At 34.7% G+C, this 15,098-nt stretch overlaps 1 protein-coding gene across 3 annotated transcripts in view; it reads left to right on the plus strand.

The window, feature by feature from the left end:
- Ssh (Protein phosphatase Slingshot) overlaps positions 1-15,098 on the plus strand; it is a 135,130-nt gene that overhangs the window by 20,304 nt on the left and 99,728 nt on the right. Inside the window, exon 1 of one of the 3 annotated variants that reach the window (XM_083039288.1) lies at positions 1,196-1,657. The exons of the other annotated variants lie outside the window; for them this stretch is intronic. Coding sequence (XP_082895414.1) covers positions 1,575-1,657 — 83 coding nt within the window. The 5' untranslated portion in view covers positions 1,196-1,574. Of the gene's footprint in view, positions 1-1,195; positions 1,658-15,098 lie in introns of those variants that run through there. 3 annotated transcript variants of the gene reach the window in all.

Here is a 15,098-nt window from a genome sequence, read left to right on the forward strand (position 1 = left end):
GGCGAATTTACGAGATTGCTCGCTGATTAAAGGGTACTTGGCGCCATTAAGTCTGATTTGTACGATGTTCTTTTGCCAACAGTTAGTCTGTTTCAATATACGAGTGTGATAAAAAGATTCGGTGCGGAAAAAAATTGGGAAAGAGACAACGTTAATTCATGTTGATTGACGCCACGGACGGATTACATAATTTGAATGGCATTCATTGCCTTCGTCTAGTAATTACCGCATATTTTTTCATGTGTCGGACAGCGTATATAATCGATTTAGTAATTGAGATTTATTCAGCGAAATATAGCTTTTTATATGTACAAGGTCTTCCACAAAATCTATATATACATACGTAGCAAAATTATACTTTTTTAGTTAAAATAGAAACAAGATTTAATTAAGAAATTATTTTATAATTAAAATTAAATTATTTTGATAAATTTAAGACAGAGACAAACTGAGCAGAGAGAACAGAAAACTTTATTTAATTTCAAGAGGATTTTATATTAAAAATAAAACTCTAATTCATGAAACAAAAACTTAACAATTAATATATTTTATATTAAAATATTTTGACAACTCTAGCTTAATTCTTGTTAAAAAAAATTCTGACTTTGTTAGACAATCAGTATATATGAAAAAGGTCATGATTTTCCTATATAATGATTTTTCTTTTAACGTAATTATACTGCAGTAATTATATACGCATATATTTGAAGTGTTCAGGCCAATGATTTCGTGAGGGTGAAACGCATGACGGCGAGTCTTCAAGGCCTTCTTTTATTCTGTGATTGTTTCAATAATACTTTCTTTGTTGTAAAATATATATTTATTACATTTTACAAGTTGAAGGAAAAATTATATGGATATGGAAGAAGACATTTGACAATCGTTGCAAAAAATTAATATATATTTTGTTATATCTTAAATTAAACAATTTTATTTAGAACATCATATATGAACGAACACATGTGTCAACAAATGTACGCGATGAAAATGTGTTAAGTTAGTTTCGTTTTTTTCGTCTCCCTTCGATACGCGCGCCTTCATCTCGATCGATCGAGAAGCTGCTGTTTCGAGTGTAAGCGAGGTTGAATCTGCGTGTCGACCGAGGGACAAATGGTGGGGCGCGACCGAGTAAGGATGGAGAGGGACGAGACCGAGTAAGGGGAGAGTTCGAGACTCTTGCGCGCCTGCTCACTGTTCGCGGCAGCCTTCAGTCAGTTGTCTCACGACATCGCGTACGTGACCATCGATCGCGCTTCGGCGTGAAACGCCGCCTCTCGTGTTCGGCCGCGTGAATTTAGCGTCAAGTCGAGTGACCGGCATTCGAAATTATCGTCGTCGCGTCGCGTCGCGACGCTGCCTCCCCGAAAAAGAGGGACCATGTTTCGGAGATACGCGTTTTCGGAAAAACCGTCTGACGGCCGTGTCGTGCTCGTCTATCGCGCGCTTTAAATGTCGTGTACTCGTGTGAGACAAGTGCAGCGCAGCGAAAAAAAAAGGATTGATGGAGAGGCAAAGCGGTTGTTAGGTTAGACAGCCCCCATCGAGCGCGCGGTGTCTCTCGTTAACTGACTTCGATGGTCTTCGAAAACATCGAGATGAGGAACCCCGCGGGGTTCCTGCTCGAAGACGCCAGACACGGATACATACAGTACATCAGGTATTTTCATTTCCTTCTAATCGTAATAGTCGCATTTATATATCGATTGATATATCGAATTCATCGTGTGCATGAATCTGAATTAATTCCGAGAGACAAAAAATATTTGAAAACTTTCGCGTAAAAAATATCGTAAAAAGAGATAGAGAATAGATGTATTTGGCGCTAATTAGTAAAGTTTGCGACACTGAGATTGTTTGCATTGTAGTAACGACGCGATTTAGAAAGGGATAATTGAGTGAGAGTGTGTCTGAAAATTGTTGTTGTAAAGTTCGTGTCATAATGTTCATTGTCAGATGCATCAATATTTTTCTTTTTTTAATGAGATCATATCGAATACTTGATGTAAATTGATTCAAGCGGAAACATTAAATATTTAACAGATTTACGTTATAACGTCTGTTTCTTCGTCATTTCTCGATTTTAACTTTAATGTTTATTTGCCATTTTTAACACTGTCGATACAAGCGATTGTAAATACAATACGATAATGAAAGTATACAGAATGCAACGGTTTTATGTTGACATGGCATTCAGTTATTAATAATTAATTGCTTCTGATTAAATAAACTTCAAAAATATGTTTTGTTCCATAAAAGGTTTAATAATCTTTTGAAAGATGATAGCTATGTGTTTTATAAATCTTGTTTTTAATTTTAACTTTAGAATTGTTGTAGAGTGTTCATTCTTGTCTCAAGAAGCCTCTTACTCTCTTTGAATTCTTAAAATAAAATAAGTGATTAGAAATATTTACAAATATCTTTATTAATTAATTGACCATTTATGAAAGAAAGTATCGCTATGGATTCTATTATTATAAATTTGAAAAATTAATCTAAATTATCTTAAATAAGACTTGAAGATATCAATTCGGGCAGTGAATAGTTTGAAAATTAAAAAAAAAAAAAAAAGATCAACGCGTCGTAATAATACGAAAAGCAATAATACGAACACCTTTGTGCGTGCTTTTGTATACATAACTACACCGTTGTAAAACGGCATCGTGAATCAAGTGTCATTTTCGTGATATAATAGTAAAGCAGATATCGAATAGGCATTGTTCGCAGGATGAGAGTTCGTGTCAACAATCTAATTCGCGCCGTAGAAACGATCAATAATATTCCTTAATCCTACGAGCACAACGAAGTCGCCGGTCGTTTTGCAGCCTAACAATAAGCTTAAAAGATTATAGCGAATTATAACGGAAAATACATGTAGACAAATTCATCGAATGTTAGAAGTAAATGCGTGCATTGCCTATATTGAAATAAAATCAGTTTAAATTATTTTGTAAAAGAATAACATTATTCAACAAAAACGAATTGAAATTGAAGTCTCATTAATATATCAATATAAAATAAAAATTTGAACACTGCCAATTAAAAATCTCAAATTAAATATTTATATAAATATAACCTTGTTTAAATAATACAGAGAATTGTATGTCACGTTAAATATATGTATAAGGTTTTAAATTTTTACAGCATAATTTTGCTCTAATTTTCTCTATCTCGCTTTAAATTTTATTCTGTTTTATTATTCTTGCTGATGCAATCTTGGTTGCATTCGCTTTTTTTAAAGCGATTACTTCGTTTCAGTAGATACGCATGAGGCACGTCTTGGCAAAAACGTGATATCAGAACACGCACTCGATGTAACTGTAGATCGAGAGATCGTTTGTAACGTCATTTTAATTACATCCCTCGTGATGAACTTTCTGGTTGATCGACAATTTCTTCGTTAACTGTTAGGAAATTACGGTTTTCGGAAAAAAAAAATAAATATCGTTCTTTTTATAGATACGCATTTCATAGCACAATTTCCTCTGAAATATTCATAAAATATTGCATCATGCAATTAATCTTTGATTATAGATTATAGAAAAAGATAACAGACCGCACTAGTGTCTGTTTGAATTTTCGCACTTTATATACGATAGTTGTTATATGAAATTAAGTGATCTCTCTCTATAAAAGATATGAATTAAAAAATTTTTAAGTAATAATTAATTGGTAGTATATTTATTAATTATACATTATTTTGTTATATACATTGATAATCGCATATCATGTATTTTGAAAAATACATAACAATGGCACATTTCTGAGCATGTAAACCATTAATTTTAATATTTTAAAAATAATTTCACGTTTTGTATAACGTAATTCTTAGTTACAACACATATAACATTTATTGTTAAAACAGAGAATACAGTCTTGAAAATATCTTATATATAATGTATGTAAAATATTTTCTCATCTCTAAGGTATTTTTTAAATTATTTAGTCAAACTACTTTCTTTTTCCGTGGTTACTATTTTCTGCGAATCAGCCTCTGTCCGTGATTAATTTTTTTCTCGCACGAAACATATTTTACGAAAGAGGATTCTGCAGTTAGGATTAATTGAAAGATCAGAAATTATGTAGGAGATAAATGTTCCATCGTACCGTTAGTGATGGTCCAGTTTAAGATGCCGGCATACTTGACAACGCTGTCTTCACCGGCATACGAATTCTTTGTTCTTTTTTCGAACTGCAAGGATCCCTAACCGATTCTCTGTTTATAATAGACTCCAACTCGCCGTAGCAAGTCTCGGTGAGATATTTGGTCTGAGTGAGGAATTATAACAGGATGGCGCGCGAGTACATTTATAGAGAGAGGGAAAGACGATATTTTATGTAAATCGCAGTTGAATAATATACGTAAACTGTAATATGCAAAAGCCAGATAAATCGATGAGATCTATTAAGAAGATGCAGTCTATAGTAAGAAAGAAACGCGAAAGAAAATTATAAATATGTAGATGTTTTAGCACATTTTATTTTTTATATATAAATTCAAATATAATAAATTTTGAGAACAAAACGCTAATAAAGTTTAAGCGATAATTAAATTGCTCGCAAATGGTTAAAGATTTTTAGATTTTATTACATCTAAAGATTATACGTAAAAATAAATAAAATGCTTTATTGCTTATCTAGTATTTTTCACGGATTTTTTCTTTTGAAAAAAGATCTTTTTGGAAAAGATTTATTTTAGTTGACATTACTTTTCTACTAATTTCGTATTTGCATGCACAAGGCGCATCCATAATAATGCATTTGTATTCGTTTTCGCATTATCGTCAAGTGTAGTTCATAAATTAATGGCCTCCCGGGATGAAGTGCATGTACGGTAATATATCATCGCCAATGATTAAACTCGAATTACATTACGCGTTAGAATGGCTGAGAGTGGACAGTTTTGTTAAAAATAAATTTATTTCATGCATCAATAAATATGTAAAAATATGTGAAATTTATTTCTAATCAAGGAAAAGAGTGCTTAAGTTGTTTTTTCAAAATACTTTATGATAATGTTATAAATCAAGAATTTATAGAAAAATACATCGAGCGATAAATGACGGATTTAGTTATTCTAATAACAGTAGTAGTAGTGATAGGAGTAATAGAGAGAAAGAGAGTTTGATCTCAATTTAAAAAATTCCCGTAAACAAATTATTAATATAAGCGTCGCATTTTGACAAATTAAAAAGCCGAAAACATATGTAGCGCGATATGCCGAATGCGCTGATGCGCCGCGCCGGGTGTTAATAAATGCCGTATGTATATGTATGTATTGTGTATATGGAAGCAGCGCTCCTTTGTCAGCGTCAGCTGATTCGGAGCATCAGCTGCGCGCTTTTGTATGAACGAGGTGTGAAAGGGAACCCTGATTATTTGTCGAGAAAGGTTGCCTGGGAAAAAGTTGGCTCCTGTACGATCTATAAATACATTCAGAGACGTTCAATGCAGCATTATAGCACTAATGTTTCATGAATGCAAAAAAAAGTTTAGTAGTATTTTTGTGTTGCAGTAAGAATATAATAATTACTCTGCAGAATTTATTTCACGTTTTCATCATATCATTTATTTTAATATATTAATTTATTTTTCGAAATTATCGTATCCTCTTGATATTTTTCTCAGATAAATAAAATATTTTCTCTCGTAAGAGAATTAAGATTTTACATATATACACTTTAGCCCATTACATATTTTATTAATACATATATTTATATTATTAATCGAACAGAAATATTATGTTTATATATATTTAATATATTTTTTTTATATTGTTGCTTCGAAAACAAATTTACTTTCTACGAAAGAGCAATATTTGCCGATAATAGGCTAATGCAAAACAACTGTCAGTTTGCGCCAGTATCACTTCGTAAAAAGATGAATCATAAACGTTGTTACAAATGCATCTCGAGGATGTAAGCACGGACTATCGATATTCGTACTCCTAAGTAGCGGTGATTATAAATTTCGCGATCGGACACGCGGTATCTCTATCAGTAACCGTTAGAAAAAGGCAGCCCAGGCTCCCGTATTTGCCGCAGCTGTCTTCCATAACATTCTCTCGGCCGCTCGGCTCTAACGGTTCTCATTTCGAGATATAAATCGTAGCGACGATATTATTGCCGAGTAATCGTCGAATCGAACACAGTCGGTTTGTTATCTTCTTCTCCCGTGCACACGCCGCCGATCGTAAATCAATAGCGTGTTGCGTGTATTAAAGTGTCGGTGCGACCGCGACTGTATGTAGGCTCCGAGACCGATATTTATAGTTACGGGCAGGCCACGCGATTATCTTAAGATCGTTAACTTCGCATTATGTAATTCTTGGACGAAACTCCAATTAAGTTCGAGATTAATACCATTGATATTGCGGCAGCGGCCGATGTGATCGTGAAAAAGAAAAAAAATTCGCGTACGCCACAACTTGGAGAAACTCGTCGACGCGCGTTTCCCCTTAGGTATTTAATAGCAAAAAGTACCGCAACGCGAAACTTGACGATTAATTTTCCTTACGTCGTCGTCTATACGGGGAGTGTATACGATCCGGTAATAAAGTTGCACAAGCGATTATATACGACGTACTCAAAATGAGATTACCGTTTATTGAAAATAGATTCTCTTGCTGATTCTACGCGAACGTAGCGCGGCGATTATATTATTTGTCTGTATTGCTTCTTGATACGGTTTTTTAAATACTTTTGTTCTTTTGAATACGCTCTTTCGTGTATGTAAATTGCAACTTTGCTGTATGAAAGATTACCAGATGCTGTTACAAGTGAGATGCATATAAATAATGTCTAGCTGTGGCAACTTTCTTTACTGTCGACCAAAGTAATTGAAGAATGATTGACAGTTATTATACGTTGGTGAAAATAGTTATAATAGTCTATTTGTTATAAAGTAAAAAACAAGGAGATTTTATGTACGAAGATAAGAAATTCTACGCATAAATCGAAATGCATATATGTAATTATAACATTATTAATATAAATATCGACCGCGGAATTTTATTTTTGCATATATTACGCTGATTGTGCAAAAGTTGTCTTGCAAAAGCTTGTAATCATCGTAGCGTATTTATTAGAGCTTGAGAAAATTACGGTCGTTAAATCAATTGGATTCGATTCTCCGAAGTTGACATAATCCATTGTGAATTGACAATTAATAGCTAATTAAATATGACAGTAACAGAAAAGTTGTTGCTGAAAGTCATCTGGCAAATCTCTTCAAATTAGTAGAATAGCGACTCCTATTAATCAAGCTCCGCGAATAAATGTTCAATTTGATTCGTGCAATTAAATGTAGATTTTTGTGAGAAATGCAAAAATTAAAATGTGATCTGATCATAGCGCGAATCGGTCATTAGCACACAACGAATTTTAGATTAACGTGTGAAAGTGGAAAGAGATCACGCTATTCTATTATTTCGTTAGCTCATGAATTTCTTCTTTTACTCTCACATATTAAATGATTCATTTTTTAAAGAGATAAAATAGCATACATAAAAGGCAATACAGTCGATTGCACAATAATATAGATCGCCTTCAAGTCGCATGTCGCATAATTATTATCTCAAAGTGATTATCCGTGTTAACCTTGCTGATACTTATCGCATATTTGCATAATCTACTTTTACTGTTCCTTGTCTCTTCAGAGATCGTTATTGGTTTTTTTTTTTTTTTTTTTTTTTTTTTTTCCTTCAAATTGCTTAGCAATTTAAGTCAATCGAAGCGCATTGCTCACCCCAGTTGCCTTGGGGCTACTTTACATCAATTTTCTGGACGGATACACACGACATGCTTAATTCGTTTATGTAGGTTCGACTTTTGTCCAGTAAATAAATATAGGTTTCGTTTTATAAAATCTGTTTTCGTTGCCGCTTGGTCATATCAGACTCGTAAGAATTTTTGTTTCAATGGGCAAGAAATTGAAATAAATTTTTCTTAATTTAAAACTGACCTTCGCAACCTTCTCATTTCGCATATAATTCGGTATATAATTCGTATGTAATTATTCGATTGTCTAGTAATCTAGTAAATCAGGATTACTTAGAACTACGCGTTGTTAAAAAGTTGATTTATTTAGATTTTTTCTTCTCTACAGAGTTTAATAATATAATATCGCGTTGTTAAAAGTCTTGTTAAGTCAACGACCTTTCAGAGTCATTGTCGCGTTTGATGCGCATTCGATTATCGCTTTCGTAGAAATGTACAGCAATGCGGTGTTGCTTAGAAACGAGGCTCACAACACGGAAGCTAGTATATATAGCCATAGACCATGGGGGGAGAGAGAGAAATGATCGAAGATTGCGGTCCTGATCTTTGTCAGATAGTGGAGCAAGGACGACGCGGATAGTGAAATCAAAGCTTATCGTAAAATATTTGTATTCGTCTGATAAATCTTATAAAATGATTATCGGCGTGTATCATGTTTGAAAACAACTGCCGGCATCCTTATTTAGAAACGTATCGTACATTAACATCCTTTATCGAATGTAGAGACAAATGATATTTAATCCATTTACAAACATATTATATTTATTTTGTAATTGAAAATTTCTGCTATAAGATTATCATTTTAACTAAATAATTAGTTTAATTCTAAGCTTCCTTTTTTATGACGGTTTATTTTGCTCGGTTTTTAGGACATGAACAATAAAAGTTTGCTTCTCGGTTGATATCTCGACTATTTTAGCATAAAATTTACTTGAGACTTGCTAGAAAATTTAATGTTAAAAGAATGCAAAATATTACGTGAAAAATAATTTGTTTTTTCTCATATCAATATCGAGAAAAGATTTTTCTTCGCAGAATCTATTTCCAAAGTATTTTTCTCGATAAGCTTATGCATGAAATTATATACACAAACACGGCAGATTTTTCGATTCTAAAATGCTCGGTTTTTAGGACATGAACAATAAAAGTTTGCTTCTTGGTTGATATCTCGACTATTTTAGCATAAAATTTACTTGAGACTTGTTAGAAAATTTAATGTTAAAAGAATGCAAAATATTACGTGAAAAATAATTTATTTTTTCTTATATCAATATCGAGAAAAGATTTTTCTTCGCAGAATCTATTTCCAAAGTATTTTTCTCGATAAGCTTATGCATGAAATTATATACACATACACAGCAGATTTTTCGATTCTTAAAATGCATTACGAAATGAAAACTGCAATATCGAGAAAATATGCAAGCACGCTCATAAGACACGAATCACATGTACTTATATAAAAATTACATGGATAAACTTTGTTTGAAAGAGTTAGTGTAGAACAGCTATCGGCATCTTTGCTCAGAAATGTTCAGTACGCGTGAGTTGACCGGGAACAACGACACGTTGTTCACCTACGACAGCGAAACTACTCTTTACTCGCCGGTCAACAGCGTTGCACATTGCTCATCGCGTTTTTTAGTAGAATCGGCTCTTCAGCGCGTCATCTGCTTAGAACGTAGTTTGTCATCCGATGATTGCACAACGGTTCTCAACGAGATATACAATACATGGTCAATCCTGTATTGAGCCGACGAATAAAACTGGGGATGTTTACAAGGTACAAATAACGGTGGAATCGCGATGTTGAATCGTATATCTAATCGTATATAATCTTCGATTTCAATGCCTTCACAACATTGTATAATTTTAACGCGGTATTAATATACGTACTTGTGTGAAAAGATATATAAACTGTTATCGTGCATTGCAGATAACAGCGATAATACAGATTTTATTTCCATTTTTAACGCGTCATTGTATGCAATTTGTATAAAATTGCAAAAACAAACGAAATCGTTAAATCGATTATATGACTTTATTTCTTTTGAAATTATAAAGGTAATAGCTCTAAAAATTACGTTTTGTATATTTTTTTATCGTTTCAAAAATAATATGAAAAATTAAAATAAAAGAATATAAAATTAAACTTTTAAATCAACATGTATTATTCATTTATTGTGTAAAAGAGTCTCTTTATAGTTTTTGGTTGTCTGGAAAATATTAATGATATATTCATTTATTATATTTATTATTATATTAAATTATATTAGATATTTTATTATCATTATTATTAAATTGAAAAGATTGGCTTATTGAAGGGGGAAAATAATATTCGATTATTCGCGCATTGCAATTCAATTTTTAAATTCGATTTTACCTTTCAATAATTATTTCGTCGTAATTATTTCCGATCCATTCATCTGCGGTTTCCTTTCATCTCACTCGAATTTTCTTTTTAATAGCGGTATACGCGTTCTTAATCGCAGCTTAAATATTTCCATCTATAATTCCATTTCCTACGGACGCGTTCGAACATTTAAACTTGCAATTGCAGAATGTAATTAGCCACTAATTAGCACTAAATTGCGCAATATACGTAAGATTGACTTGTGAGAGGTATGTAGAAGTGCTACCTCGATCGAAGTTCTCGTCACGTGACGTTCTCCTTGAAACAATCCCATTTCTGAGATTATATTTCATGTAGCAGTAAAGTAGTTATGATCGACACTGTCTTCGTGGTGTAATAAGAAGTTAGTCTCTTTTTTAGAACTCGCTAATATACGACGCTATTACGAGCATATTACAAGCGTACATAATTGGCAAATAAATTATGTGACATTTATGAATCGAAACAATGCGAGTTATGACAACGTGAATCTAGAATTCTTTTGATGTTTACGACAAACATTCTGAAGGATTTCGAATAAAAGTGGCGAATATTTACGATAAACGAACCGAAAGATTTAAAGCAAAGATGATGAATGCTAATTCAATTAATAAATATGTATATAGTCCATGTGATTTGTGTGTTTGTGTAACTGACAAAATATTTTTCGATACGCGAAAATACATAAAAGTATAATTATTTCAAAACAAAAGCATGTGTGCGTGGCTCAAATTTTCCTTTCAGAATTACGAACATACATATTAAAAATGCAAATATGTATGTTAATTTTGCACACGATGACAAATGCGTTCGCTCATACTATGAAGTAATGTATATCGAATGTTTTTCATTTCGCATATTAATGCAGCAAAATTGGTCACGTAATATTTATACTTGACGCATATTTGACAAGTTATTGCATTGCGTTGTGCGAAATTAAAAAAGGAACGATATGAAAGACATAGGTATGTCTTTTTTTTACAACTGTATTTGATTCAGTATTAAAAGCCCCGAATCCTCGTCGCGTTGGAAAGAGAGCAGACATTTGTTGTTTCGTCAATCTTCCCTTTAGACGGCTTCATGCGAAGCGGAGATTAATGTGAAAACCGGTTCGGTTCAGCTGGGTTTCTTAGAGATAAAACTTGCTACTCTCTGAAGCACGTGGTGTTTCCGGAGAGACGCGATGCGCTCAGCTCTTTGTTGCTCCGCCGTCTGTCTGGAATATTTCGCTAACTTTTCTCACGTGTTTCTCGTACTGAGTAGTTGTGTGAAGTAATTCATGTAATTCTTTTTATTTTCACATATTTATGAATTATACATCATATAATTATATACTATTGTATGTACGATTATACATATACATACATATATATTTCTTATTTTATATATTCTTATGCTACTATATATTACTGTCACATTTAAGATAATATGAAAAAAATCTCTGTTTATCGCATCATAATTAATGATTTTATTAACATATAAATCTGTCGATATCTCGTTTGCTATATCTTGTGGTTGCATCACTGAAAACAGACGATGATATTACTCGTTTAAGCGAAAGCGAGAAGGCTTTAGCGCCGATCGGCTTCTTAATAGAAAGTTTAACCAAAATGACGCTATTGAGTCCACGTTCAACTTTATTACCGAAGAAAGCAGGATGCGTGAACGCATGACGCTGTAAGAATAATGCGCGAAACCGGTTATTTTTAGTGATGGAAGTATTCTGAGATTTATGCCGCTTTCTCGCAGGCTGTCTATGTGTTATCTAATTGCTAAAAATTTTGATAGACTACGTACGTACACATGATAACGACTATTTGCATGATTCTGTATGTTATTATCCGTTTCTTACTATATTTTTGCCGTTTTATTATATTTTTCTATCTACCAGATGTGCAAAACCAAGCAATTGTGTGTCTTACGCGATATAGTATGCTAATGAATAGACTTTAATGAATAATAGCTTATCACTGAAATATTGTGCGAGCAATTATTTGTATAGATATATCATAGTATCTCATAACGATCATAAAGTTCATTCTCGGTTTATAATATTTGTATGATATTTCTATTATGAGATTAATGAAGAAAAATTGAAATTACGTCGAGTTTTTTACGTTTTACGTTATACTAATAATGTCAGTCGCTTAGATGTTTTTTTAGATTTATTTTGCCGAACAATTCTATAAGTTTTTCTCATCTGATTTATCCATGATACGTGCTCTTATTCTTGTCCATTTATTCTGTCGATTACGCGCTTTACGACAACTTTCTCTGAGAATAAGAGAAGAAGCGAGGATAATCTCTTTCGACGATATCGAGGATTCGTGGGGAAAGAAAGTCTAACGAGAAAAGCGGTACGTTATATCGTAAAGAGATGTGTAGACAAACCTTTTTTTTTTAGAAATTAACCGCGTTTATATCTTCCATCTTATGCATGACGCAAACCGCGATGATTCCGCGGATTTCAAAGAAACTGATTTTGTATGATCGATTATCCTGAAAGCTGCAGAAATGATGGAAATTCTGATTCATCTCATGATTAAAAAATACAGAAATTAATATACACTAGAGAATAAATGATTATTTTTCAGAGAAAATATATTAATATACCTATAATATTAATTTATTAATTTATAATATTAATGTATATTAATATACATATATTATTAATATATAATAATAAAACGTATATTTCTAAAATATCTTCGATATTGAAATATATGTTTTTTTATCTCTATAAAAATTGCAAAACTCTTTCAAAAAATAATCAGGAACTATGTAACTATTAAACAATTTAAATTTACTCACCTCACGGTTGCTCCTTTGTTGCCCGATGCCTCCTGCCCGGACCTCCTTCTTGTAGAAGTCTCGAAACACTTGCACTCGCCTTATTTTTTTTCGTTCGCGACGCGCGGCGAAGCCGAAGCTCCATATTTTCGCGTTGCCGCTTTTTCCAAGACCCACTTTTCGCAGGGGCTTATCGAACGAAGATGATCAAGAGAGCGACTTCGCCGCGACGCACTCAAGTCGCCCAAGGATGCAGCGAGACGAACATTGAACGCGATTCACGATCGACGAGATCAATTTCACGCGTGCGATCGCGATTACGATGTCGGTACGTGCGACGCGATCGGATTTATACGATAATTAACCGCCAAAGACGCTAATTAATACACTCGTTCTTTCGCGGACCGGCAAGAAGCGCGCGACCGTGGATCACGACCAATCGAAGAAGAGCACTGGAGGTGGAGCTAGACTGGTACTGCCAGGTTCGGAACGCGCAACGATACGTCGCGCCGAGTCGTATAGTGGTGGGACATTGTAGGGCTCGCGACGAAACGTACGTGCGAGGTTCAGCGAATCACGTCGCGACTACATACTTCCACCAGGTCGTAATGGTGGGGCATTGTAGTCGCGACGTGATTCGCTGAACCTCGCACGTTTACGTTGCGTCGCGATCCCTACAATGCCCCACCACTACGACTCGGCGCGACGTATCGTTGCGCGTTCCGAACCTGGCAGTGCCAGTCTAGCTCCACCTCCAGTGCTCTTCTTCGATTCTTCGTGATCAACGGGGTTGCGCGCTTCGTGCCGGTCCGCGAAAGGACGAGTGTATTAATTAGCGTCTTTGGCGGTTAATTATCGTATAAATCCTATCGCGTCGCACGCGCGAGATTGATCTCGTCGGCCGTGAATCTCGCTCAACGTTTGTCTCGCTTGCGTCCTTCGGCGACTTGAGTGCGTCGCGGCGAAGTCGCTCTCTTGATCATCTTCGTTCGATAAGCCCCTGCGAAAAGTGGGTCTTGGAAAAAGCGGCGACGCGAAAATGGAGCTTCGGTTTTATTCGCGCGCGAATAAACTCTCGCGAGTCTCGCGTTTTACCGAAACGCGTCGAAGATATTGTGATAGCTAAAACCCGAGCGTCGCCGCGCGTCGCGAACGAAAAAAGTAACGCGAGTGTAAGTGTTTCGAAACTTCTACGAGGAGGAGGCCCGGGGAGGCATCGGGCAACAAAGGAGCAACCGTGAGATGAGTAAATTTAAATTGTTTAATAGTTACATAGTTTCTGATTATTTTTTGAAAGAGTTTTGCAATTTTTATAGAGATAAAAAAACATACTTATATTGAAGGTACATTTTTTTATCTAAAAATTGCAGAACTCTTTCAAAAAATAATCAGGAACTATATAACTATTTAAAAGAACTTTAAAACTCTGCTTAAAACTATTAGAACTCGATGTGTAAAAAAATGTGAAGTTGACACCCCTATTTTTTGAAACTGCGATTTTCGTTATCGTATATTTCTAAAAATTATCAAGAACTCTTCCTATGGTTCTAAATAACTCAGAACTCTTAACAGAATTATGATAGCATAACATAGAGGTGCCAACTTCACACATCTGAATCTAAAGATGGATAAAATAAAACTATTATAACTGTGCGGTTCGATATTTCATAAATCCTGCGCATTGTGCGCAAATCGCGTGTTACACTCACATAATGCGCGTAATGCATAAGATGCGTCGCGCGTGCATATCCTGATCGGCCGGAAAGCGCGAGAACCGGTCCGATCAATAAATTCGCCGATCATCCGTGGTAATCGCCGCGTAATCCTGGCATTCACGCGTTGTTCCGTGTCGTCCACAACCGGCCGAGTTAAACGTCCGCATGCGCGCTCGTGATAATCGTCTCGACCGCGGCGATTGTTCCGAACGAGTGCGATGAAGGTGGAACAACTGTGAGAATCGCGAGCGAGCGTGAGAAGTCTTCATTATGCTGCTCTCGTAATTACGAGCGATTTTTCTGTGAAAACTCGTACCGATGCCACTATAGGAGAGGAGACATTTCCTTAGATAACGTTCGCACATGTTATGCCGTTTGTTCGCGATTCTATACGCGAGTGACCGTTACGGAAGAGAAAGAAAGGGAGAC

Source organism: Prenolepis imparis, unplaced genomic scaffold, assembly GCF_030444845.1.
Source record: "Prenolepis imparis isolate NDT839.2.m4 unplaced genomic scaffold, iyPreImpa1.0 SCAF_5, whole genome shotgun sequence".
NCBI classification, from domain to species: Eukaryota; Metazoa; Arthropoda; class Insecta; order Hymenoptera; family Formicidae; genus Prenolepis; species Prenolepis imparis.